Source organism: Exophiala spinifera (genome assembly GCF_000836115.1).
Source record: "Exophiala spinifera strain CBS 89968 unplaced genomic scaffold supercont1.1, whole genome shotgun sequence".
Classification (NCBI taxonomy): domain Eukaryota; kingdom Fungi; phylum Ascomycota; class Eurotiomycetes; order Chaetothyriales; family Herpotrichiellaceae; genus Exophiala; species Exophiala spinifera.
In genome coordinates this window covers 1,675,791-1,702,868 of record NW_015622513.1, presented here as the reverse complement: position 1 = coordinate 1,702,868, position 27,078 = coordinate 1,675,791, and the positions used below count along the sequence as shown (strand labels likewise).

Below are 27,078 nucleotides of genomic sequence, written 5' to 3'. Positions count from 1 at the left end.
CATGGCAGCAGACAAGAATGTGAGTGGGTTAGGTTTGCATGGAGCGGGATGAGGATAAAGTGAAGCTGCTACCGCCGTTGTTCCAGCCATGAGACAATTCCTCGATTCCCAATCACTCCACCTGGCTGAGGCTGGGAGAATCTTGAGATTGGCCAGCCCTGATCCCTGTGAACCACAAGAGATGAGGGCGCACAGCAAACACTGTCGAAGTTGATACAGTGAGGATGAGATGAAAGACAAGTGAGATGATGCGCAAAGCGCAGTGAATGCTTCACTCTGGCCCAATCCCCAATGTCCAAGTGTGCCATCGTCAACATTCACAACAACCGTTCACATCTGAGGCCTTGAGCCCTATTTCAACACTATCGCGTTCCCTTTTTTCCTTCCTCTCTTTCTTCTAATCCCACCAGTCACTACCGCAACCCGCCACTCTATGCTATCTTCCCCCGTCCTTTAACACTCGAACTGAGCTTCAATCGACACTGCCGCGACACCGCGAACGAAGAGAACGGCTCTAGATACCAATTTCATCCATCCATCGCCGACATGTTCAACATGACAAAAGGCAAGATGAGAGGTACGTACTCACCGCTTCGCTTTGCGACAGCGCCACATCACACTGAACAATGACACGGCTCGCTAACTCCAAGAAACAGCTTTCACTCTCACCCTCTCGGTCATTGTCATCTTCGGTCTCCTCTCTGCGTTGATGGTCACTGCTGCTCCGGCTCCGGTCCCAGACGGCGATGATGTTGACGACAGCACTTCCATGCAGACGTTCGAGTTTGACAAGGCCGCACCCAACTTCATCTCACCTGTCTCACCCGTCGTCGCAGTCGCAGTCGCAGGTGCCGATGCTGGAAATCTTCCCGCCCCCAGCTCGTCACCACAAGTCTGGAAGGCCCAAGCTATGGATCACCACCACCTTCAGACCTCCTTCCCGTCCCCCTCCTATCCCGTCCTCGCGCACCCCGGCCCCGAGTCGACAGGACACCCTCACCACTACAACACGTCTCACCAATTCGGCCGCCGCCACAGCTGGGCTCTCAATTGCGAGGACGATAGAACCTACACCAACGCCTGCACGAGAAAGGGATACTCCTGCGACTCTACCGGTAAGCTCATCGCTCGCGGCTACGATTGGTGGTGCAGCACCAGATGCCGATGCACCAACCTGAGCCCCAAATCGTGCCGGATTAAGCCGGCCGTCTACGCCCAGTGCTACTTCAAGGGTGAGAACATAATGGGAGCCGACGGCACCGTCATTGGCAACATCTACACTGCTGAGGACGTCGGCAATGATACTCTTGTGCTTCATTGAGGGGTGGCCTGCCTATTGACTCGAGCCCCCAGCCACGGTCACAGACAGCGAGCCGATAGTGGCTGGGTGAGCTCTAGTCACTTAATGACTTCTTGTTGTGTGAGAGAGAAAATGATTGGTGTTCCTTTTGAGAACATCCGAAAATTCGTCAAGGACTCAAAGACGAGAACAAACAGGGAATGGTTAGAATGATAGATTTCCACAGCTTCAGAAACAAAAAGAAATCCAGAGTGAGATTAATCTCCTAGAAGTATCTCTCGATCCAAGAACAGGGAGTTTGACGTCGGAATCACGACACGGGAACTTTCAATTTCCATGTCCGGACTTGAACAAGGCCTTGAGTCTCGCTACTGCAACCCGAGATGCTCCCCGACGTGAGAGGCCTTTGTAATATTCGGCTGATCTCTCACGTCCATATTTGGGTTACTATATCGTTACCAACTTATTGCCTTTGCCTGACCTAACAGTACCCAAGAGTAGCCCGCAGGTAAAGATGGCTGTCGCGGCGTTACAGCTGGACAAAACCAAGTTAGATGCTCTTGCTGGGGGTTTACCTGTGCAACTCTATACTTCGAAGCCGCATAATTCCAAGGCTGCTTTAGCGTTCTCCTCCCTCCTTGCCAAAGGTATTTAATTGCATCATCTTAGTATGGACGGATTGAAAGTGATCGTCTCGATGGCGTTTTATTTAATTTTCCCTCTCTGTGGAAGAAGAGGTGACCTCGGAGTTCACTCAAGCAAATCTGCCGCTATGTCAATCTGCCGATCAAACAGGCGATTCACGGCGTCAACCGAACCAACTTCGACGGGGTTGTCCAGCCTCCAGAGGCCCATTATATTCGCAGCGTGGACATAGTAGGGTCCATAGACAAAGTACTGTCTCGGATCCCTCGTGGCCGCCCGCGCCTCCCTGTATTTCTGGAGCAAATGCTCGGCGGTGCCCAGAGACCTGAGGGCGACCCCCTGCCCAGTGTTCTCCTCGTACGCCCTGGCGACGTCGAGAGCACTTGCGGCCGCCGAGTGGATGCGGAAGATTCCCCCTTCGCCCGCGAGGACGGACGGATTCGTCGTGATCAAGTCGATGCTGAAGCGGGCCGCGTCGTCCAGGTACGTGAAATCCCACTTGGCCGTGCCGTCTCCATAGTATGCGACCGTCTTGCGACCACCGTTACCGTCGGTGTCGGTGTCGGCATCGTCTTCGACGTGCGCGATCCCCACGATCTTGCTGACGGCGTACTCCCCTATGATTCCCGTGAACGTGTACACCGGCTTGAGCGTCGAAGTGAGCTCGACGTGTCGGCGGAAGGAGATGTACGCGTCGTAGTGTTCCCAGTCGCCCAGGCTGGTCCTGGACCAGTCCGGGTTCCAAGAGTGGGCGTGGTAGACCTTGACACCCGCTCGCTCGACAGCCCGCAACAGGGCGAGCTGCGAGTCTAGAATTGCTTCTGCGTGCGCGGTGTAGGAGCAAATGACGGCATCGACGCCCGACACAGCCTTGTCGAGCGCGAGGCGGTCTTCATAGTATTCGCATTCGACGAACGATTCGAACTTGTCCAGAAGCTCCGCTGGGATTTTGGACGGGCTGCGGCCGAACCCGCGGATTCGGTGGCCTTTTTCCAGCCCTGTGCGGGCGAGGATCTTGCCTAGCAGGCCTGAAACGCCGGCGATGAGGATCAGCATTGTGTCATTTGCTTTGCGATTGCGATGACTTTGTGTGACTGCTGCTGTTGCGGACCGGGGTTGGATCCAGGGGTGAGAGGGCCTCTTGTCGACTTAGGTTGTTCTTGTATACGGAGATTCATGTATTTTGCAGGGACCGGTTCGTAGGTCATTGCCAGTCCTCCAAGTGGCGGCACACTTTATATTGCGACCGCAACCCATAGAGACGTGCAATGCCTCGAGGGCCAATATGGCCAGGAGACACGGGATACGGACGAATATACGCCGATTCGTCCGCATATCCAGTGAATCTGATTAATCTTCCTTCGCAGGACAAATCGTTGTCGAAGCATAAGAATTCTGTGCGTTCGGGTGCATCTAGAAGATAGTCCCTGAGAGCACTTATGTCGTAAAATCTCTGCATAAGACGCATCAGTGTTTATAAGACCTCGTTTTCCCAGACCTTCAACTCCGCCCGCGGCCGAGAAGAGGGGCCATCGTATTGTCAACAACTAGCCTAGATGAGTAGTTACCAGCGTCGACGTTCTACATTGACAGTATCATATATCGGTGTATGGGGCCACAATCGCGAAAGCGTCTGTCGAGGCTTAAGAAGTCCATAAGTAGTTGTGGCGTCTCATCTCACCTCAGTCTTTATCGAGGGACTGACGCATCATGAGCCATAGCCGGAAGAGGAAGGTTGCCACTTCGAGCAATATACGAAGGATATTCTGCCAATGTAGCTAGTGGATGTGTCGTGTCGCGCGCAGACAAAATATGAATCTCTGTATTGAGATACAATGTTGATCGTGACGGTGTTTGATGCTGCCTGATCTCAAGACGGTGACGATGCCGCTTTTAAAGCGACCTAATCGCAAAGCACTCATTTCTCATACACTCACACACTCACACACCCTCGCAGCGACAGTCTATAGTTGCTATCCCTTCTCATTCTATCACAGTTACTCTATGATCGATAACGGTCCAGTCTCTCGAGCTTTCTAGACTGACCACTATCAGCGGACAGAACCTCAGGTATTGAACAGTGTCGAGAAGGTCAACCCTTACAAGAAAACGGCGCTGCGCACCTCTGGAACTTCATAAATTAGTATTCTACCTGGGTAGATCGTGCCCTCGCTTGTGTCTTACCCGCGCGGCTCTTTTGGTCGCTAATAACGCCACAATCGCGTTTCGTCGTTGTCGGAGTGGTCTATGAAAGAAGCCATCACTCATCATGGCTGACAGTACTTCTTTTCGCCCATGCAGAGCACAAAGGGGAAGCTTCTGATCTGCCCCTGACCAGGCTGAGAGGCTTTGCCGGCGTCACCGAACTCGCCCTCGTACTTCTCCACGACCTTGTCCATACTCCAAGCCCGCACCACTCGAACGTTGACGAAGCCCACTTCGTTCATGAGCTTTTCCATGGCGTCGGCGTTGATGCCGTGTCTCTCGACGCCTCCCATCTTCGCCTGTGCGTGAAAGCTCTTCGCTTCTGGACCGTAGTCCTCAAAGTCGGTCAGAGCCACCCACCCGTTGCTCTTCAGGCAGCCCAGCATCGTAGCCAAGACGCCCTTGAGGTCCGCAATGTGGTGCAGCACCAAGTGCGAGGTGATGAGGTCGAATTTCAGCCGACGTCCGCCGGGATCCTCGTCGTTTTGAGGCGGCAGACTCTTGTCCTCGGGGTCTTGGAGAAGGGCGGCCACGGGCGAGATGTTGCGGGGCGCATCGGAGCTCTGTAGTTTGGTCTTGAGCACATCGATCATCCCGGCGGCAGCGTCAACGGCGACTATGCGTTTCGCGTAAGGAGCCATGATGGACGAAAGGAGGCCGGTGCCGCAGCCGACCTCGAGGATGTCTAGACCTTGTTCGCCTGGCGGTTGTCTGAGCGCCGGGAATTTGGCCACTATAGCTTTCAATGCTTGTTTGCTGGCCTCGTGGACAAAAGGGTTGCTGTCCCACTTGGCCGCTTCGTCGTTGAAGCGCTCATTGCCGGACGCGGCTCGTAGAGACGAGGCAGCAGAAGCCATGAGAGCGGGAATTGGTATGAAGAATAAACAGATCTGTCTTGTGTTGTTTCTATCCTTGCAGTCCCATCATCTATAACTCTGGGATCCTCATTCCGGCCTGGAAGCCTTCAAGACATGACCTCACCCTAGGAGTTTAACTTCAATTCATGCCACGGTTCGCAGTCGTGACGTTGATAACTTTGCATAAATTGTCGGAGAATGACGACGGGAGCCACTACTTGGACCTCGGTCCGGGACGCGATGCTGACTCCATCGACCCCTTGTATCACTGTTCCCCAAGCCTCGCTCGTAGGAGAGTAGCAGGGTCCGTAGAAGCCAGAGGGTTCTAAACATATACATATACAGTTGTACTTCATTCAATTCCCAAGTTGAATCGTCATTCATACAGTCGTAAGAGCAATTCCTTGCAATATGTCAATCCCTCGTTAAAAATCCAAACTGGATTCCATCAGATCGCATTTTATTTCTTGTTCCCATCGCATAAACCAACAGGTTGTCAACACACGAATTAGTCGATTGCAGCTGTTGTTACTATTGCTGTAAGGAGGCGGAGTTGTAACTGACGTCAATCCCAATCTCATGTTAAGCCGACGCGAGCATTATCTAAAATGGTAAGATCCGACGCCAAAGTGATGGCTTGCTGGCTGCGGGTCGCTGGGTCAATCGTTGTCCAGTACTAGTTGCAAACGCCAAATGTGAACCCTGACTGCTACTCCTGCTGTTGGACCTATCGTTAATGTTGTTGTTAATGCTTCCGTTACTGACCTTACGCTCGTCAGTGTCTTTAAACCCGTTGTTGATCTTGTCGGCGGTTGTGCGGGCGTGATAAGAAAAGTCTTCCGGTTCTTCCCATATTGGTTCGAGCTCGTGGTTGTACTTGGATAGTCTGGAAGGCTTGCGTGCTGGGTGAACGGTGACGGCATTTGTCCTCAGGGTCGTTGATGTTGATGGTGGCTGCGGTTTTGTTGGACACTCACATGGCTTCGAGCTGCCCTTTAAGACCAGAGCGGTACTCAAGCTGGTTGTGTTGGGGGAGGACGAAGATGACAATAATAGCATTGAAGCTTGGTTGTCTTTCTTGGCTGTTGCTGTCAGCGTTGTTGTGGCTGGTGTCGGGTCAGTGGTGAGTGCCATTTTCAGCGTCCGAAGGAGTGTTCAGAAGGTAACCGTGTGTATATGTAATTATTTGTTGATACCGAGCGTCAGGGAGGCATTGTCGTTTGGGAGTATTCGCTTCAAGGAGTCCTTGAATCTCAAGATCGACTCTGTCGGAATTGGAGGAGAGTACGCTGAAGATTGTGCAAAATGGAAAGAACCAGGGAGGGATGTGTAGCAGAAGCATTTACAGAAGGTCCTCATGGCTCTGGCGTGAGAATTTGTGACCTCGAGGACCTTGTATAGCATGATATTTGGGCAGTCAACCTACCAGAATTGGAATTGCTCTCAAGAACATCATAGAATGGCTCATCCGAACACAACCACGGGACCACTTGAAGCAGGTCCTCTAGCAATTCAAGTCACACCAATAGGGTGTGTGGAGACAAGTCAAGCCGCTGCTTGTGAGGTAGAGCAGGTCCTCAAGACAAACTCACCACACAGAAGTCCCGCATCCAAATTTGGTTCTTAAAACGACGATGACCAACCTGGTCGGATTTGCAATAGTCGACGAGAAACATGAAGTACCCTCAGAAAGTCTCCACATGCCAAAAACAGACCGGCATAGTGTAGGAAAGATGCTTTGACTTTGCTTGAAAGCTCCTCACAGACATGCAGTGACATGGGAAGAGTCGACTCTGCCATCGTCTTGTTTGATGGGTTAAGGGTTTCGCAGAGGACCTATCGTTGGGCTGGGTCGCCTCAGTGCAGAAAACTCCAAGGGTCTGAGGATCCGTCAAGAGACAATACAAGTGAACATGGTGTATGTAGTCGCTGTTGAGCATTTACTTGGTGAAGAGGACGGATCCGCTTAATATTTTATGGCGAGATGTCGAGGTTCGAATTGGACCCGTAGTATAATCGCTCAACCTTGGTCGGCACTGGCTTTTCTTCTCATTGGCCGAACAACATCAGCTCAGCCCTCATGACTGTAAATCCCGGCCTCTCATTCTTTTAGCCGTCAGCTGCTGCGTCTTTGCTTCAAGCCATAAGGCTCAGAGTGGACGAGGGTTTCAGTGGTGGGCTTGCACGAGCAAGGAGTAACCACAAGAGCAAGGCTACACTAGACCAGAGATAGCTAGCGCAGCCTTCCTTGCCCCAAAGCACCTCGAAACATCTTTTCTCCATTCAAGACAATGTGCCTGCGGAGTTTGGGCAGCGCTAAAGAAACGCATCTCTACACGATTCTGGTGTGGTTTCTTCGTATCTTGGTGAACAATATCGTGGATTTAGGTTGGAGTATATCACCCCGAACCCACGGTCGAGGCCATCTGAACCCCAAACATGGGTTATTGACATTCGACTACTCGACCTCCGCTACCGAAACGTACGTCTTCTATCTGGCCACAATGCCTTCCTCCAACCTTGCAGCCTACCTTGCAAAGAACTATCTGACGGCCTCCAACTCCTCCAACCAGAACGGTTCTGGTGATTTTCAAGACTCTAACCGGCCGAAAAAGAAGAGACGCAAGAACAAAGACGCTTCCGCCGACTCAGGGCTCATTATAGCAGACGATGATGAACCCCTCACGCTCAAGAGTTCCTCTGCCCGCCCTCGAGACGATGATGACGGCGACATGCCCATATACGACACCAATGTCAGGTCCGCCGAATTCAGAAAGAAAAAAGGCGGCGGCGGATGGAAAGTAATAGCGCAACCCGACACAAACACCACTGCCACCGCACAGGCCGAAGTTGACGAAGCAGACCGCATCATCGCCGCTGCCGCCGAAGAAGCTGATGCACGAAGACGGGAAATCGAAGACGAAGATGCGCCCGCCATCGTCGACACCCAAGACGGCGGCGTTGACGACACCAACTCCACACCACGCATGTCGTCGGGCGTAAAGGCAGGCCTCCAAACGGCAGATGATACCGCACGTCTCGTCGAGCACGAAGAGCGCGAACGCGAGCGCGAGCTGGCTCTTGAACAGCGCAAGAAGAAATCATCGTCTCGCAAAAAGGGTGGCGATGGCCGCGGCGACGGAGAAACCGATGCCGCAGAAGAAACCATCTACCGAGACGCGACCGGTCGCAGGATAGACATCAGCATGAAGCGCGCCGAGGCCCGGGCCGCCGAGGAAGAGAAACGCCGCGCGGAGCGTCAAGCGCGCGAGGACGCCATGGGCGAAGTCCAGCGTCGTGAGAAGGAAGCCCGGAAACAAGACCTCCAAGAGGCAAAGTTCCTCTCTCTGGCACGGGGCGTCGAGGACGAAGACATGAACGAGGACCTCAAACGTGCGGTGCGCTGGGATGACCCGATGGCAGCGTACATGGCGCAGAAACAGGCCGAAGAACATGACGCTACGGATCCTGGTGCGGTTACAACAACTGCAGCTGCAGCGGCAGGCAAAACAGGGAAGTCGCGCAACAAAAAGGTCTACGTCGGCGCCGCTCCACCGAATCGTTATGGCATACCACCTGGCTGGCGATGGGACGGGGTTGATCGCAGCAACGGCTTCGAGAAGGAGTGGTTCCTGGCCCGCAGTCGCAAGGGCCGGAACGCAGACCTAGAGTATCAGTGGCAGATGGACGAATAAGAGCTCACGTTAGCGCCGACGACGCAGATATGTGTTGGCTCTGAATTTGGATCCGCACTGGCAACAGGCCGTTCACAATTTCATTGTCGCCACCCTTTTCCGTGAAGGTCGGAATTTAGTAGAAAAAAACATTCATTCGACCTTCTCACCATCTCATTCCACGAGAGGACGTACGCGAGGCGCATCAATGTGTGCTACTCAAAGTACTTGCTGATAGCTTCGTATCTGGTGCGATCAATATCGAGGCAATATAGGTCGTGATGAGAGTGCACTGCAGTAGACCACGCTTCCCTGCAACATAAAGCAAAGCAGGGTATACGTATGCAGTACTTTCTACACCTCGTACTATACTGCTGCCCAAGACGTAAGAACTTGAACTTGCATCTATTCGTGCACATCCTTTAACACAAAGACCAGTACGAGAAGATCACAAAATATTGTAAAAGAAAGCTTCAACTTTCCGAATGATACCTCTGGGTGTCCATAATATGTAATTCTATCCACGCCCCTTTGCGGCCAAAACTCCCACATTATCCATACTTATGTACGAGGTTGATAGAGCGACACTACTCAAGCAAAGTCGTCCCGAAGACTACCTACAGGGAGGTATTAGTAGCAGTCCTAGCGCCATTATCAATAAAACAGCGTCCATGAGACTATCTGTAACAACAAAATGAAAGGCTTTCTTTCCCAAATCGCTCTTCACCTCAGATCACTTTTCGTTCACGAGCAGTTTGATACTCTTCAAAGAAACGACCCTCTAGAACGCCGATACAGCAACGGCAATAGCTTGACTCTCGCTGTGGCTGATGCTGACGTTGACGTTCTTCACGCCGGCCTCCTTAGCCGCCTGCAATGCGGCTCCATGCAACGACACTTTGGGTGCGCCATTTTCATCACTCAAGATCTCAATATCTTGCAGAGGAGCACCTGCTCCCTTGCTGCAGACGCCCAATGATTTGAAAACGGCTTCCTTGGCACTCCAGCGGCCAGCATAGGAAGCCTGAGGAGAAGCAGCCTTGTTACAGTAGGCTTGCTCAGCGTCAGTAAAGTTCCTCTTGACAAAGGTGTCGTTTTCGATATTGATCGCTCGAATGTCCTCAACATCGACACCGACTTTTGATCCTTCTTTGGCACTTGCTTGGGTGAGCGACTCGAGCATTGCCTTGGTTTCGAGAGCACTGGAACTCAATGTTTTCTGAGGGAGACTCGAGTTGTAGATGAGCTCGCCAGATTTCTTGTCAGCAATCACCCGCTGATCAGGGTTCAAGAATACGTCCTGCATCAGCTCATCAGGGTATGGCGCGTGGGTCTTGGCCACGAAGAGAGTGTTGTTGATCATGCCATTGTGGAAAAATCGGTAGGCTTTCTTTTGACGAGCCTCGACCTTGAGCTTGTATCTCTGGAATTCTGCTTGATCGAGAGCGGCGTACAGGTACTTGGGGTGGATGCCAATTGCCTGAGCTCCCTTTTGGCCGAAACCGAATGAGGTCACAGAGAACGCCTTGACACCATCGGTTTGCATTGAGCGGCTTGGGTAGACGATGTAATCATACTTCTCCATGACTTGATCCACGTTGTCTGCATTGCGGTTCCCTGGAACAATACCACTGTTCAAGACTTGCAAGCAGCCGTTGAACATCCATGCACCAGCTGCACCTTTAGGATGGCCAGTGAGGTACTTCTGGAAGATACCAAGCAGAGCATTGCCCTTCTTACGGCCCAAATGCGCCATCTGCTTGCAGATGACTTCAGACTCGTTCTTGTCATTTGCTACTGTCGAGGTACCGTGGAATGAAGCAACGTCCAGGTCGTCAATGGTCAGACCCCAGGTAGCCAGAGCACCACGGAGAGGAGCGATCGTGGAATCTTGTTTCCAAAAGTTGTTGCCCAAGCTGTTTTGGGCTTCCTTCTCTTGCCGGATGGCTTCACGCTCGATGTGGGCGGCACGTTCTTCAAGATATGTCTTCTCATCGAATCCAAACCCGGCTTGGGACTTCATGGCGGCAACCTCTTCGTGGAGATACAAAAGTTCAGATTCTTGCCAGTTCTTGATAGCACGTCGTCGATGCTCAAGCTGTCGTCTGCGGTAGTTGATGTCGAGTAATGGAGAGGGGAATTTACCCGCATTCTCGCGGGCAGTTGTCAACACACCCTGTCCAGGCGCAGGTACAGACCGACCAATCTTGTCAGTGGCGGTGGAAACCAAGCCAAGGATACCGTAGATAGGGGTACCCATATCCAAAGCTAGACGAGCAGTCATAATGATTTGCATACCGCAACCTTGAGACTCCATGAAACCATTTCTGGTGGTCGTGGTAGGTCGAGACATCTCCTTGGGTGTGCGACCGTGGGCAAATTCGTCTTCCGCATTACTGGTGGCCTTCATGTTCGCGAATTCGTAGGAGCCTTCTTCCTGGAAGTCATCGAAACCACCAACGAAGCAAACACGAGCTTTTCCTTCAACAATGGTCTCGTATCCAATATCAATAGACTCGACAGCAGTTGCACAAGCACCGACAGGAGTCTTGATTGGGCCAGTAGACGACAAAAGCAACATGTTGACCCAAGCGGCCATGGTATTGATAAACGATTCCTGCAGGATATCCTTCTGAACAGGCTTGTCCATGAATCTGTCTTTGTACATTCCACGGAGGGCAGTAGTACCACCAATACCAGAACCTACACAGTTTCCGACCTCAGAAAGGTGGACATACTTGTAGAACTCGTACGGGTCGGTGATACCAGATGCAAGGAGAGCTTCGACGGTACAGACCAGAACAAAGAGCGTGACGGGGTCAACCTGGGAGATAATATCATCCGGAACACCGTAATGCTTTGCATTCCAGCCGGTTGGAATTTGACCAGCAACAAGCCTGTCGAACCGAAGAGCCTTAGGGATGAGGAGAGTAGCACCCTTCCTGAGGCGGACAGTGTACTCGCCAGATTCAAGTTCGAAGATTTCAACCTTGTCACCGTGTTGTCTCTTAAATTCCTCGGCAGTCTCCTTGGAAGCTTCGAATGGGTCGAGATCTTCTTCGATCTGGATTTCCTGAAGGAGTTGCTTCTTCTTCGGGTCGTAGCCGTTGAACAATTCAGGCTCGATGAGTCGGATACCTGAGTGTTCCAAGATCTGCTTCTCGTACTTGGCTTTCACGTCCTTATCATCAACAGGTTCGTTTGTCTTGGCATCAACCCATCCTGAGTAGGACTTGCCCTTGAGAGGGCCATTATGATTCTTGATGAGACCAGTCATCCAGGCCATCTCGACGCATCCTTCCAGAGAGAACTCGCCGAATGCTTCCATCTCCCAACGGGTACGAGAGTTGCCCCAGGGTCCAACCTCGGAAAAGCCGGTCACGACGACAACCTTGTCAAGATCAACCATACCCTTAAGTCTATCATTGAGCGGAGCAATGTCTTCTTTCCAATCGGGCAACTTAGGGAAGTCAAACTTGATATTGGCTCTAGGTTCGATAGTGACCTTCTTGTAGAGCGCCTCGCTGTCTTCGCCGTTGACAACCTGGTTCTCGATGGCAGTCTCTTTAGTCACAGCCTGTCGGATTGCGCTTGTCTCCATGATCTCCGCACGGAGACGAGTCATGAGATCTTTGAGGTCAGGCAAAAATTGAAGGCCTCCGTTGAGGTCGGCCCAGACAGGCTCAGTCTGGCAAAGATCAACAATTGCAGGGGCCATGAGACCTAACAGGTTGAAAGCCATTTCCTGCTGGGAAAATGTCCGCACACCAAACTTCTCAACACCGTCTGCAACAATGTTGTTGCCGCTCATGAGGCCAGTTCCACGGGTCCAACCGATGACGGCACCACAGATGGTGAGATAGTCAGCCCAGCTTTCTGAGTACCATCTGTTGAACAAAGTCTCCAAAGCCAGTTTAGACTCAGAGTAGAGCCCATCATTACCGAAGGTGCCGTGATTGGGGGACAGAGGGAGAATGACTTGAGCGGGTCGAGTATTGAATCCGTTTTCAGACTTCTTGGTCTTGACAGAGCCCAGCAGGCGGACGAGGTTGGTCAACATGATACGGTGCGCGAGCTCAGACTTAGAATCGATGCTGTCAATCTCACGGCCATTCTCTGGGATAGCGGCGAAAGGAACAATGTAGTCCAAGTCCCAACCGAGACCCTTCTTGCTGTCATAGATGTACTCAACCAGAGCCTCGACGTCCTGCTTGCTACCTTGGTTGAACGGGACAACCACCAGCTGAGCACCACGAGCGCCGAATCGTGCGTACATTGACTGGTAGTATTCGGTGACCTCACGTGAGTAACGGCTGGTGGTAACCACGACCTTGGCGCCGCCGCTGATAAGACCTTGAAGAACCTCTGCGCCAATCGAGCCTGCGCCAGCGCCAGTCATGAGAGCCATTTTACCTTGGAAGGTAATACCAGCTCGAGCGGCATTTTCAAGGCCATCGAGGTAGATGCCTGTAAGCTTCTTGCTGTATTCCCAGCCGTGCTCTTGCTTCTTCTTGAGATGGAGGAATGGAATGGTTTCAGTCTTCCCTTGCTTCAGCGTGCCATTCATCGTCGCACGGGTTAGTGATCCATTTCGCCCAGGTTTCTTGACATCACCATTCTCCTGAGGCATGATCTGAGATTCGTTCATGGCGAGAGCACGCACAATATCTTTGTACAAGCTGTTGAACTGGAGTTGGGAGGCTTTGGAGAGTTTGTGCTGCTTCCTGATCAACTTGTAAACGTTGCGAAGGTCATTTTGAACCTTGGTACGATTGCTGTATTCTGAGATCTTGCCGCCCTCAGCCATCTCGCGAACATATTGCTCCAGTTTGCGGGCGCTTTGTCTGGGAACCTCCTTGTAGTCGAGGTTACCACGTGCATCAATGGTCGTCTGAGGACCAGTAGGGATAGCAACGTCTTTGTACACAGGCGCCTCGTTGAGGACATCTTTACAATTTTCGATCAGCTGCTGACCCAGCTCTTTGGCGAGCTGGTAAGTCTCGCCTCGATCTGTTGGGCAATTGTCGATGTGATACTGCATGTACTCGATGAGTGTCGGGTTCGATCTGTTCATAATGCGGATGCATTGGCTGACAATCTCACGATCAACAGCCTTCAGACGTCCAAAGATGATGTCGTAGTACATGCTGAGAGCGTCTTGGCGAGCCCAATTCCAGGACGAATCGTATATGCGAGCTTTCAATGCGCTGAAGGATGGTTCTATTCCGGAGGCATAGAATTCTCCGTGCTCAGTATTCCACAGATCGAGTTGAGCTTGAAGGGCCTTGTTGTTTTCCTGAGAACCCAGGAAAGCCTTGTCGCCAGATCGGAGGTCCATCTTCAGGTATCGGGCAAATAACTCGAGCTGCTGCTTGAAAAGAGCACGTTGGTCCTTGGTGAGAGCGTCGATGGCCGCAGGATCCATCATCATACCTGCACCAGCGCCAGCGGCGGCAGCACCAGCCGCGGATGCCGAAGATAGGCTAATGCCCGCGGCCGAAGCGTATTTCTGCGCAACATCCCCAAGATAGGTCTTCGCGTCGTTCTCAGAACCCAGGCGAGAGGCGGGCTCCATTGTCAGTGCGAGTAAGAGCACTCCGTCTTGTCGACCTGGACCTAGACCAAAAGTGGTCTCCAGATGTTTTCTCACCGCCGTAATATTAAAGCCACCCGGCATCTTGGAGGACACCAAGCGAGCAATCAAAGACGACGACTGCTTGCCTAGTTGGCCATTGAATGTGGATTGCATAGCAGCACCCAGCTCGTCGAGAGGGGTGTCCTCTGGTTTCTCTGGAGTCGAGCCAAACTCTTTGCCTAGATCACCCAAGATTTCATTCTGTAGTGTAGACTTTCCACCAACCAGGTCTTTGATGGCTTTGCTCAAAGGGATGTCTGCCAGCGGCTTCTTGAGTTTTTGGGCAACCAAGGCTCTGAGAATGTCGACGGCAGCGACTGGAGCATCGGCGACGGCTGCAGCAGGACCGGCCGACGCAGCAGGAAGTGTTGCCACTGCCGCTGGTGCTGGCGCGGCGCTGGCTGCGGGAGCTGCAGGAGCTGAGGAGGAAGCAGCCGGGGCAGGAGCAGGCTCCTCCTCTATGGGGTCGACATCATAGTAAATCTCTTTCTGATCCTTGTTGTATGCCAGAACTTGGCGTGAGACAGAGGTAGCTGCGTCGTATGCTTCGTATTTGGATGCCAACGTTCTCTTTGCCATACCACCCAGGGTGTCTGCGGGGCCGATCTCGACAATCCTCTCCGTTCTGTTTGTCTCGAGAATGACATCTTGGGTTTCAATCCACCTCACTGGAGAAGCAAATTGGTATGCGAGGAGCTCAACGAGCAGGGTGTGGGCGAGCTCTTGCTCAACGTCAGGACGCATTATGGCGGGATGCGGTTATGACGGTTTTGAGGGAGCTTCGTCGGAGTTTTGATGATTAGGTCGAGAGAAGGGTATGTGTCTGACCAACGATGCCCAAGCTGGATGAAGTGAATCAGAGCAAAGGCTGGGTATCAAAGTACATGAACTGAGGAAAGGGCAACTGTGCTTTGCACACAGTGGGTGGTGGTCAAGGGGGGAGGATCTGTATTGGAGGAGGTATTGATTGAATATTAGAACAGTTGATAGAGGTGGAGGACAAGAGAGGGATGAAGTGCCCCGATGCCTTCGTTTGTGATCGGAGGAGAAGAGTAATCAAAGGAGGATCTGAGGATCAATGTACATCGCGGACAAGAGGGTTGAGATAGGTGTTGCTACGAGAAAAGTTGGTTGGGATCGGGGTGCAGCGATGTCCGTCCGAATTTTCCGCGACGATGTCAGGGTGCAGGAAGACGAGGCTTGACGAGATGGCCAGCAGCACCGCCAACAGCTTTCCCCGGCCGGCTTGAAGCGATGGTTGAGAATTTCAGTGGACCCTGCGCACGCCTGGAAGACTGGTCCCTGCCGCCCCTACAGGAAGTCATCAGTCCACCTATTCCGCCTAGAGCCTGGTGAGCCACTTTGAGGCGCCCCCGCCAATTCTCTTTCGGCATGGCGCCGTCGACAGTTGGAGAACCCAGGCTGGCCGGGGCTTTGGCTGCCAGGTACCTCCTACTCGCACAAGTGCTCGTATCCAGACCGATCCCTCGTATTGCCTCCACAGCCAGTACAGGCTCAGCCTGTTCACCTGGGGAACACTTCTCTTCAATTGTGTTGGGAATGCTGTATAGTAATCAGGAAGCCTTACGAAATACACTGCGGGTCATATTTTATCATTGCTGCCTGCTTGTCGAGCGAGAAGCGCGTTGGGGTCAATGGACAGCCTGGTCTTTACTGTATCTGTCCTGTACCTCGAGTACCTGGTACATAGGAGGTCACGTTGCTACGGACAATACGAGTACGAGTTGCATGCCATTTTTTGTGGTTGGGAAGCGCTTCGGCGAGTTGATGACGCCGCTTCTTTTTTGCCCGATGTCCCTGCAGAAGCTCGCGCAGTGGCACTTGCCCACCCAATTTGCGGTCTTCTCATTGGCCACGGGCCCTGGCGCTCAGTCCGGCAAACCAACGGGGAAAACTTCTTTGGCTTCTCAACGCTCCATGTTCGGGACAGCCAGCATAGAACCACCAGTCCACTGTTTGTCCACCATTTTTTGCGAACGCTCCTAGAATCCAGTGAATCGTCAAAGAGAACATCAAGACACATCCGTTGCTCCAGAGGCAATAACTAATCCTTCCCGACTCTTCATCACCGTGCTCCCATACCCTCCCATCATCGTCAGTTTCTTGCCGCGAAACGACCATTCTTAATACCTTCCTCCCTACCCGCACAAGAGCTCTCATACCTACCTAAGAGCCCTTCTCAAAACCTTGTCGTCTTCAGAAACATCAAAGTGGCATTAGCTTGCTCACCTTGAACACCACTCTCTGCGCTTTCGTGCCTAAAGCATCATCTACACTCGAAAGCCTTCGCAGCCATGTATTCCGGTGGTGCGACCGGCACCCACACTCCTCGATCATCTCAGAACCTTCGCCCTCTCACTCTCACTCATGGCTCCCTCGAATACTCCTTCTTAATACCGACAGCTCTTCATTTCCAGGCTTCTCAGCTCCAAGAGACCTTCAAAGCCTCTCTGCCCGAAGCCACAGACGAACTAGCTCAAGATGACGAGCCCTCCTCCAGTGCCGAGCTTGTCGCCCGTTTCATTGGCTTCATTGCCGCTGAAGTTGATGATGACGAGGAGGCAACCGGCTTTTTTGAAGTGCTCAAAGTGGTCCTGAACGAATTTGAGAGATCCTTCATGCACGCCAATGACGTGCATGCTCTGGCAGCCACGCTCCCGGGAATCACAGCGAAGAAACTGGTGGTGGTTCAGTGCTACTATGCAGGCCGCGCAGCAGTTGCAAGACCCATTAAGCCACATGACTCTGCTTTACTGAGAGCTGCTGATGATGAGGAGGCGAGCATTTTCACCGTTTTCGGTGGCCAAGGGAATATCGAAGAGTACTTCGATGAGCTAAGAGAAGTCTACACTACATACCCTTCATTCACGAAGGATTTGATTGTTTCTGCTGCCGACCAGCTACAAGCTCTAGCCAGAAATCCAAAGGCCGACAAGTTCTACTCGAAGGGCCTGGATATCATGCGATGGTTGGCAGACCCAGAAGCGCAGCCAGACACAGACTACCTGGTATCTGCACCTGTCAGCTTGCCTCTGATCGGGCTTGTCCAGCTTGCTCACTACCAGGTTACTTGCAAGGTCCTGGGCAAAACTCCTGGAGAGGTCAATGAGCGAATCAACGGCACTACTGGTCACTCCCAAGGTGTGGTGACTGCTGCTGCCATAGCTACCGCAACTTCGTGGGAGAGCTTCGCAAAAGCCGCCAAAGACGCCATAACCATGCTGTTCTGGATCGGTATGAGGAGTCAACAGGCCTATCCTCGCACTAGTATTGCTCCCTCGATCCTGCAGGACTCACTAGAGGCTGGAGAAGGTACCCCTACTCCCATGCTGTCAGTTAGAGATCTTTCGCGAAAGCAGCTCCAAGAACACATTGACGCTACAAATGAGCATCTGCCTCAAGATCGCCACATTGCTATTTCCCTGGTCAACAGCGCAAGGAATTTCGTGGTCACAGGTGCACCTATCTCTCTGCACGGCCTCAATCTACGTTTGCGAAAAGTGAAGGCCCCGACTGGCCTAGATCAGAATCGTATTCCCTACACGGAGCGTAAGGTGCGCTTCGTGAACCGATTCCTGCCAATCACTGCTCCCTTCCACAGCCCGCTGCTCAGTGAGGCATTCAAGAATATCCAAGAAGATCTCAGCGCTATTCGAATTCCCGCGGGCCGTCTCGTTATTCCGGTGTTCGACACCAACACTGGTGAAGACCTCCGCTTACAGCAAGACAAGGATATCGTGCCATCTCTTGTCCGCATGATTACTCAAGATCCGGTCCACTGGGAGCAGGCTACGGTCTTCGAAGGCGCAACTCACATCCTTGACTTTGGCCCTGGAGGAATTTCAGGCCTAGGCGTACTGACAAACCGCAACAAGGAAGGTACTGGAGTTCGCGTCATTCTGGCCGGTGCGATGGATGGCACCAACACTGAAGTGGGATACAAGCCAGAGATATTCGACCGTGACGAAGAACATGCCGTCAAGTATGCCACAAACTGGATCAGAGAACATGGGCCCCGGCTGGTCAAGACCTCTGTCGGCCAGACCTACGTTGACACCAAGATGTCCCGCTTGCTCGGTGTGCCACCTTTGATGGTTGCTGGTATGACTCCTTGCACCGTGCCCTGGGATTTCGTTGCAGCCACCATGAATGCCGGGTATCACATTGAGCTTGCTGGTGGCGGTTACTACAATGCGAAGAGCATGACCGAGGCATTGACCAAGATTGAAAAAAATATTCCTCCCGGGCGCGGCATTACTGTGAACTTGATCTATGTCAACCCTCGTGCAATGGGATGGCAGATCCCACTCTTGGCCCAACTCCGTGCTGACGGTGTCCCAATCGAAGGCCTCACCATTGGTGCTGGTGTTCCGTCGATTGAAGTTGCTCAAGAGTATATCGACACATTGGGCATCAAGCACATTGCTTTCAAGCCTGGTTCCATGGATGCCATTCAAGCTGTCATCAACATTGCGAAAGCCAACCCGACTTTCCCTGTCCTACTCCAATGGACGGGAGGCCGTGGTGGTGGTCACCACTCCTTCGAAGATTTCCATCAACCTATTCTCCAAATGTATGGTCGCATCCGGAAATGCCAGAACATCATCTTGGTGGCTGGTAGCGGTTTCGGCGGATCTGAAGACACCTATCCCTACTTGACTGGCTCATGGGCACGTAAATTCGGTTACCCCCCGATGCCATTCGATGGCGTTTTGTTTGGTAGTCGTCTGATGACCGCTAAAGAAGCGCATACATCTATCAATGCTAAGAAGGCTATCGCAGAGGCCGAGGGTGTTGACGACGGTCAGTGGGAGAAAACATACAAAGGCCCAGCTGGAGGTGTCATCACTGTCCGATCCGAGATGGGTGAACCGATCCACAAGTTGGCTACTCGTGGTGTCAAGTTCTGGGCTGAGATGGACCAAAAGATCTTCAGCTTGGACAAGAAGAAGCGAGTCGCTGAGCTTAAGAAACAACGCGAGTACATCATCAAGAAACTGAACGATGACTTCCAAAAAGTCTGGTTTGGCAAGAACTCTGCTGGCCAGACTGTTGACCTGGAGGACATGACCTACGCTGAAGTTGTTCGACGTATGGTGGAACTAATGTACGTGAAGCATCAATCACGTTGGATTGAGGTTACTCTCCGCAATCTGACCGTTGACTTCATTCGACGAGTCGAAGAACGCTTCACAGTTGGCTCTGGCAAACCATCCCTCGTTCAAAGCTACGCTGAATTCGAAAATCCATATCCTGTTGTCGAGAAGGTTTTGGCTGCTTATCCCGATGCGGAGACTCAATTGATCAACGCTCAAGATGTCCAACATTTCTTGCTTCTTTGCCAACGACGGGGTCAAAAGCCTGTTCCTTTCGTCCCCTCTCTGGACGAAAACTTCGAATTTTGGTTCAAGAAGGATTCATTGTGGCAGTCGGAAGATCTCGACGCTGTCGTTGATCAAGACGTCGGCAGAACCTGTATCCTCCAGGGCCCTATGGCCGCCAAGTACTCCACCAAGGTTGATGAGCCTGTCAAAGATATTCTGGATGGAATCCACAATGATCACATTAAAGGCCTTATCCAAGAAGTCTACCATGGCCGAGAGTCCGAGGTTCCTGTCGTGGAGTACTTCGGTGGGAAAATCATCAGCTCTCCAGACAGTGTGGTAGAGCTCGATGGAGTCACCGTTATCCCAGATGGGTCGCGAATTACCTACAGACTATCCTCGGCTTCTGCCGCGTCTCTTCCCGGTGCTGAGGATTGGCTGCAACTCTTGGCTGGAAAGACCTATTCGTGGCGCCATGCCTTGTTCACGACTGATATTTTCGTCCAAGGCGCTCGGTACCAAAATAATCCTCTCAAGCGCGTCCTGGCGCCCGTCCGTGGCATGACCGTCGAAATTGCGCATCCCAAGGATCCAGCGAGGACCACAATCATTGTCAAGGAGCCAAGTCAATCAGGCAAGCTCGTGAAGACACTTGACATCAGCTTGGTAAGCAAGAACGAAATTCTCATGAACATGTGGGAAGAAAGGACAGCTGAGGGTGAGGCGGTCGCCCTGCCATTCCGATTCATCTACCACCCTGAGACCGGTTATGCTCCAATCCACGAGGTCATGGAGGGCCGCAACGACCGCATCAAAGAGTTCTACTACCGGATCTGGTTTGCCGAGAAAGACGTTCCCTTTGACACTCCCACGACCAACACCTTTGATGGTGGTAAGGCCACCGTCGTTACCCAAGATATTGCAGACTTTGTGCACGCTGTCGGCAATACTGGAGAAGCGTTCGTTGATCGACCTGGCAAGGAGGTTTTTGCGCCCATGGACTTTGCTATCGTTGTGGGATGGAAAGCCATCACGAAACCCATTTTCCCTCGTTCGATTGATGGTGATCTGCTGAAGCTTGTTCACCTTTCTAATGGCTTCCGTATGCTTCCCGGCGCTGAGCCCCTGAAGGTTGGGGATGAGCTCCATACCTCTGCTCGTATCAATGCTGTCATCAACCAAGATGCAGGCAAGATGGTGGAAGTCTGCGGAACCATCACCCGTAATGGTCAGCCCGTCATGGAAGTGACAAGCCAATTCTTGTACCGAGGAACTTACAACGACTTCGAGAACACCTTCCAACGCAAGGAGGAGACACCCATGCAAGTCACGCTCGCTACCTCCAAGGATATTGCAGTTCTGCGTTCAAAAGAATGGTTCCACCTTGACGAACCCGACATTGACTTGCTTGGTCAGACCTTGACATTCCGTCTCTCCAGTCTGGTCCGGTTCAAAAACAAGACTGTCTTCCAAAATGTTGAGACCGTCGGCCAGGTTCTACTGGAACTCCCCACCAAGGAAGTGATCCAGGTCGCTTCCGTCGAGTACGAAGCTGGAGTTTCCCACGGTAATCCTGTCGTTGATTATCTGCAGCGTCACGGCTCCTCGATTGAGCAACCTGTCAATTTCGAGAATGCCATTCCTCTGAGTGGTAAGACTCCGTTGTCACTCAGGGCGCCAGCGTCCAATGAGACCTACGCCCGCGTCTCTGGGGACTATAACCCCATCCACGTTTCCCGTATCTTTGCCAGCTACGCGAACTTGCCTGGCACCATCACCCATGGCATGTACTCCAGTGCTGCCGTCCGTAGTCTGGTCGAGACATGGGCTGCCGAAAACAACATTGGCCGTGTCAGAAGCTACCACGTGTCTCTGGTCGGCATGGTATTACCGAATGACGACCTGGAAGTTAAACTCGAACACGTCGGCATGGTTGCTGGTCGGAAGATCATCAAGATCGAGACCAGCAACAAGGAGACCGGCGATAAGGTGCTTCTTGCTGAGGCAGAGGTTGAGCAGCCTGTATCCTCATACGTCTTCACTGGACAAGGTTCGCAAGAACAAGGTATGGGTATGGATCTCTACGGCAAGAGCGCCGTGGCCAAAGAAGTCTGGGATCGTGCAGACCGCCACTTCATGGATAACTATGGTCTTTCCATCATAAACATCGTCAAGAACAACCCCAAGGAGCTTACCATCCACTTCGGTGGTCCTCGTGGCAAAGCCATTCGTCAAAACTATATGGCCATGACCTTCGAGTCCATCAATGCTGACGGATCAGTCAAGTCGGAAAAGATCTTTAAGGAAATCAACGAAAACACCTCCTCGTATACATACCGTTCCCCGACTGGTTTGCTCTCGGCGACCCAATTCACGCAGCCGGCTCTGACGCTGATGGAAAAGGCCGCGTTCGAAGACATGCGTTCCAAGGGCCTGGTTCAGCGTGATAGCAGTTTTGCCGGGCACTCGCTGGGCGAATATTCTGCTCTGGCCTCTATCGCCGAGGTCATGCCCATTGAGAGCTTGGTGTCAGTCGTGTTCTACCGAGGCTTGACAATGCAGGTGGCGGTTGAACGAGACGAACAAGGCAGAAGCAACTACTCGATGTGCGCCGTCAATCCCAGCCGCATCTCCAAGACCTTCAACGAGCAAGCGCTGCAGTATGTGGTGGAGAACATTGCAGAGACCACGGGCTGGCTCGTGGAAATTGTCAATTACAACGTTGCAAACATGCAATACGTGTGTGCTGGCGACTTGCGTGCGCTAGACTGCATGACCAATGTCCTCAACGTCTTAAAGATGCAGAAGATCGACATCCAAGCACTGATGCAGACAATGTCGCTCGACGACGTCAAAGCCCACTTGGTTGACATCATCGGGGAGTGCCGGAAGAAGACTGAAGCCAAACCACAGCCGATCGAACTCGAACGTGGCTTTGCTGTGATTCCCCTCAAGGGCATCGATGTGCCGTTTCACAGCACTTTCCTCCGATCTGGTGTCAAGCCATTCCGGTCATTCTTGCTCAAGAAGATCAACAAGACCAGCATCGACCCAGCCAAGTTGATCGGCAAGTACATCCCTAATGTTACAGCTAAGCCATTTGAGATCAGCAAGGAGTACTTTGAGGAAGTGTATCGCTTGACAAACTCGCCACGGTTGGCAAAGATTTTGGAGGATTGGGATTCATATGAGAATGCGGGAGACGTAGCTGGTGTCCACCGTCTGTCTTCTGTGGCATAATCAGATCACGGATGTTTTGGATGGTGTTGCTTCCTGCGCCGAATTCCCATAGCCCGCCCTTGATGCGGCTAGGGAAGCAGGCTGGTTTGGGAAATTGGGTGCTTGAGGACATCACATCGGCGTTTAGTAGATTTCTTTGCTTTTTGTGCAAGCAGTGGTGGTGTAACAAATACAGTTTCCATAGTCAGTACTACAGATATCGAGATAGTGAAGAGCGGCAACTTTGCTATCTTTATTGGAAATATACGTATAACTTTTCACCTATATATACCTTGGGTACGGGAGTCTCAAGATCCCACATCCCCAGTCGCTTTCAAGAGCACGCGGAGAAACATGCTGGCTCCATGCTCCATGTTCCATCAGGTGTATGGTTCCTCTTCACATGGCAAGATGGAGCCTCGGCTGTCTCAATAGGGCCGATCGCATCCTTCTACCAAAGTTGGATGCACCTATCTCGAAAGGGTGAAAGGATTGCAAAATTGCGTTCGAGACAGTGTTGTAGCATGGGAAAGAAGCACGCGACGGTTTGAGTTCCTCGTCTGCTACTCGTCTACTTCGATGGCGTCGCCGACAACGCTTAGGAGCCCGGGAGACGCTTGCTGGATTGCGCCACCAGGCTAACTACGGCGTAGAGCAATGTAACTTCAGTCGATCATCGATATCCATGCCACGAGCAAGATGGATGAGGTGTGTAGGCAGCCAGACTTCTCGTTGAAGACTACTGGCCTCCATTGTCGATCAGTTCAGCGTCTGCAATAGCCCTGTGCGGGAGAGAAGAGGAGGGACACATAGTCGCATTTGGCAGTCGAAGGAATTCAATCCGCAGACCGCCGTGACATCTTTGCGGCTTGTGTGTTGAGTGCGCCGAAAACCCCCTGTCCCGACTAATGCAACTCAAACCGTATCATCCTGTCGTCAGCTCCACGGTTTCTCCTCGATTGCCCAACCATTTCGTCTTGACGGCGTCCATCTGGCTGTGGCACCGTGACAATCAAATCAATCCACCTCCAATCCTGTGCCGTACCTTTTTGTGAGAGGCATTCGGCATGGAAAGGCTGCCATGGCCCTGGACGTTTGCCCTATTCTGCCTCGCCGGGCGGACTGGGGCAGCGAACCTCAGTCAATCCCCATTTCGAGACAGGTATATGGTCTATCATCTATGACATCTTTGCAGAACCTCCTTATTCTAGAGAATCCACTAGTCGCATTGCAAGCTTGCTACAGATGACCATGTACGACGGCGTGTCTTGAGGAGACTTGAATGAAAGCGCGATCGCCGCATCTGCGAACACGAGCCTCCGCTATCAGGCTACCATGGACATTTCCTCTCTCGTCCGCGCTGGCAAGTCCCAACCACCTCAAATGGGAAACCCCATACTAACTTCCAGCAGTGATCGCGGCGTTTGAAGATGCCGTCAAGCTCGTCCAGCGGATACAAGACCAGCGAGAAACCGGCAATGGTGTGCGACTCCCAAAAGGACCGACACGCGACCTTCTCGAATCGCTGGCGCTGGGACCGGCGATAGTCCGTGGTCACTACGAACACGATCTCAAGAGATTCGGCGAACAGTACGCCTGTGGAGATATACAAGCAAGGGAAGGCATGAAAGATATCCTCATAAACCTACAGATGACGTTGATCATCACCCTACGCACCGTCTACATGGACAACATGGACCTCGATTTCAATGCTCTTCAGACAACCTCGGACAACTGCCGTGTAAATGCTGGGGTGTGTCTGGGTCAACTTTCGCAGCGGCTGTCGGAGGCTGTAAGAGCTCAAGCCCACCATCCCACCAGTATCGCAGCCTCGAACACGTCTGGCTTGATGATCCCCTTGTCTCCCTCCATAGGGTACTCTAGTAGCAGGAGTACTTTCTCTTCTTCCGGGATCCAAGCCCCTCTCACACCACCACCCTCGATGGCAGACCAATTCGGTAACATGAGCATATCCAAGACGGCCCGCCCTTCTTATCTTGACCGCAATGTCTCTGCAGGTTCTCCAGGATCTCAGGATCTTTATGGTCGACAACTGGTTCGTCCTTCGAATTCAATCGCGGAGCAGCATCCAGCGGCGGCTCCTCCTGTTGATGTTCTCCAAGTGGGTGACGCTGCGGACGAGGTGGATATGCGAAGACGCTCATCACAGGCTCTGGCTTCAGACGATAATATCTTGATGCTTTTCCCTGCACCTGGAGGTCAACTTACGACCAGTATTCCGTCACTGGAAGCAGACAAAGACCCTTCTGCAACAAATGGCGCAATGAAACACTCACCAAAAGCGTCACGAGGCTCAAGTAGCCACAGAAGCCAGAACTCGCGGGATCGCTATGGTCCAGACGACTATGATGAGCACTTGGACTGCGGCAGAGGCAGGAAGGATGGCCGCCAATACAGCAACAGCACGGTATATGATATGTACAACCCACCTATCTCCCCGCCGCAGGAACGGGGTCGACTCTCTTCAGGCTCAGGGTCAGGCTCGAATTCACAGTCATACTCGTCACGAGCACAAACTTCCAACCACGGCACCTTGCAACACGTGCATTATTTACAAGAGAATAGTCGTCCACGACGCTCTCAGCCTCCACGAACCGATTCTCTCAACACACATCCCGCACGGCGCCAGACAATGTACGACGACCACCTTCACCAGTCGCAGCAGTCCACGCATTGGCAGCAATCGCAGGCTTCCTCTTCTTCCATGGCGTTGCAACCACCTCTCCTGCCACGACGATTACGTCCCTTGGGTGCAGAGGTGAATGCATTTCCCAACGACTCACCGCAGCCTGATCTCCGTCGTCATCCTACTGTGTCATTACCTACACTGCCGCCCACTCAGGCACTTCCTCAAGCACCGACGGCGCCGCAACACCCACAACAGCACCAGCACCAGCACCCCTTAATGGTCACAGGCCATCTCAGTCCCAGTACCACAACCCACAGTTCCGCGTCAATCCACTCATCCATCTACAGCGACCGCGACCACGATCACCACTCGAACTCGACGGGAGGACCACCACCCCTATCATCATCATCCAGCATCATTGCCCCTTTCCCCAGCAGCAGCGGGCCCTTAATCCTCCCCACCGACAAAGACACATTGGGTTTCTGCCGGGGCGCATTCCGCTTGCAAGCCGGCCTGGAGCGCAAGGCGTTCACCCTGGCCAGCCGGCCTGTCGGCTTCACAGGCACCGACACGTACTGGCGCTGCGAAAAGTGCCACTTCGAAGGGCCCCAGCACACGTCGATCAACGTGTCGTCGGACTCGAAACGCAAAGGGAAGCCCGAACGGAGCTTCGACCCCAGGATCCGCACCTCGGAAGGTGGCGGGGTGCGGTACAAATGGGTTTTCCTGGCACGCTGTCACGTCCAGCTCAAAGGGATGGTGCCGGTGGGCGAGGCCAAGGACGGAAGTTTTGGAAGTTTCGGTTGTATCTTTTGTTGTGCAGAGGGGAAATATCGTGGGTGGACCAGTGCTACCACTACTACTACTCATCACCAGCAGCAACAGCAGCAATACCAGCGTACTTTGTCTTCGGCCTCGTCAGCCACGGAGCACGAAAATGCAAACGAGAATGCTAAGAAGCATACTACATCGGGTACCAGCACGAACTCGCCGCTAACCAACGGTGAAAACCATGGACATGGACATGGACTTGGGATCTTTGGGGCCAAGGGCAAGGGCAAAACCAAGTCGTCATCCACGACTTCCTCCAGACACGCTCCAAACTCTGCTGCAAAAGTTGTCAGCGGTGGCGAGGGCATCATGGCCACCGCCGGCACCACCAACAGGCCTCCTATTTTTGGCAATGTAGCCAGCTTCATGCAACACCTTGAACGCGTCCATCGGCCGCAGGAGGGATGGCCGAACGCAGAAATGCTAGGCCGGTTCAAGGTCGTCGTGGGCCGCTTGGCCGGAGTACACGAGGATGGATGGGATATTAATTTTGTTCCTTACCGAGAATGAGTTCATGTAGGCACTCTGTAGGTAGTCGACTCATCCGTCCGGGCGAATGAGACTGTCTGGCACATTCTCGACCCCATGAGGCCACCCATCGCTGCCCAGGCCGGGATCTGCACTCGGCGAGTTTTGAGAGTCCGTCAAGTATGTCAACTATATAAATTACGGATCACTGTGTCCCGGACAGTCCATGACTTCGTCCTCTATTGTACA

At 52.6% G+C, this 27,078-nt stretch overlaps 8 protein-coding genes across 8 annotated transcripts; 4 read left to right on the top strand and 4 right to left on the bottom strand.

Moving 5' to 3' along the window:
- Window positions 1-546: 546 nt before the first annotated feature.
- Window positions 547-1,321, top strand: PV08_00640 (uncharacterized protein; the record flags this gene model as incomplete). Its single annotated transcript, XM_016375005.1, has 2 exons — window positions 547-577; window positions 657-1,321. 2 exons carry the CDS (start codon window positions 547-549, stop codon window positions 1,319-1,321), a joined length of 696 nt encoding a protein of 231 aa, XP_016240281.1.
- Window positions 1,322-2,050: 729 nt separating this feature from the next.
- Window positions 2,051-3,001, bottom strand: PV08_00639 (uncharacterized protein; the record flags this gene model as incomplete). The annotated part of the gene is made up of 1 exon (XM_016375004.1): window positions 2,051-3,001. One exon carries the CDS (start codon window positions 2,999-3,001, stop codon window positions 2,051-2,053), a length of 951 nt encoding a protein of 316 aa, XP_016240280.1.
- Window positions 3,002-4,212: 1,211 nt separating this feature from the next.
- On the bottom strand, window positions 4,213-5,007 carry PV08_00638 (uncharacterized protein; the record flags this gene model as incomplete). The annotated part of the gene is made up of 1 exon (XM_016375003.1): window positions 4,213-5,007. The coding sequence occupies one exon, from the start codon at window positions 5,005-5,007 to the stop codon at window positions 4,213-4,215; it is 795 nt and encodes a 264-aa protein (XP_016240279.1).
- A 603-nt stretch (window positions 5,008-5,610) lies between these two features.
- PV08_00637 (uncharacterized protein) lies at window positions 5,611-6,141 on the bottom strand (the record flags this gene model as incomplete). Its single annotated transcript, XM_016375002.1, has 1 exon — window positions 5,611-6,141. The coding sequence occupies one exon, from the start codon at window positions 6,139-6,141 to the stop codon at window positions 5,611-5,613; it is 531 nt and encodes a 176-aa protein (XP_016240278.1).
- Window positions 6,142-7,511: 1,370 nt separating this feature from the next.
- On the top strand, window positions 7,512-8,702 carry PV08_00636 (uncharacterized protein; the record flags this gene model as incomplete). Its single annotated transcript, XM_016375001.1, has 1 exon — window positions 7,512-8,702. One exon carries the CDS (start codon window positions 7,512-7,514, stop codon window positions 8,700-8,702), a length of 1,191 nt encoding a protein of 396 aa, XP_016240277.1.
- Window positions 8,703-9,462: 760 nt separating this feature from the next.
- On the bottom strand, window positions 9,463-15,060 carry PV08_00635 (fatty acid synthase subunit alpha; the record flags this gene model as incomplete). Its single annotated transcript, XM_016375000.1, has 1 exon — window positions 9,463-15,060. The coding sequence occupies one exon, from the start codon at window positions 15,058-15,060 to the stop codon at window positions 9,463-9,465; it is 5,598 nt and encodes a 1,865-aa protein (XP_016240276.1).
- A 1,571-nt stretch (window positions 15,061-16,631) lies between these two features.
- Window positions 16,632-22,901, top strand: PV08_00634 (uncharacterized protein; the record flags this gene model as incomplete). Its single annotated transcript, XM_016374999.1, has 1 exon — window positions 16,632-22,901. The coding sequence occupies one exon, from the start codon at window positions 16,632-16,634 to the stop codon at window positions 22,899-22,901; it is 6,270 nt and encodes a 2,089-aa protein (XP_016240275.1).
- Window positions 22,902-23,961: 1,060 nt separating this feature from the next.
- Window positions 23,962-26,871, top strand: PV08_00633 (uncharacterized protein; the record flags this gene model as incomplete). Its single annotated transcript, XM_016374998.1, has 2 exons — window positions 23,962-24,049; window positions 24,293-26,871. 2 exons carry the CDS (start codon window positions 23,962-23,964, stop codon window positions 26,869-26,871), a joined length of 2,667 nt encoding a protein of 888 aa, XP_016240274.1.
- Between the last annotated feature and the right edge of the window lie 207 nt (window positions 26,872-27,078).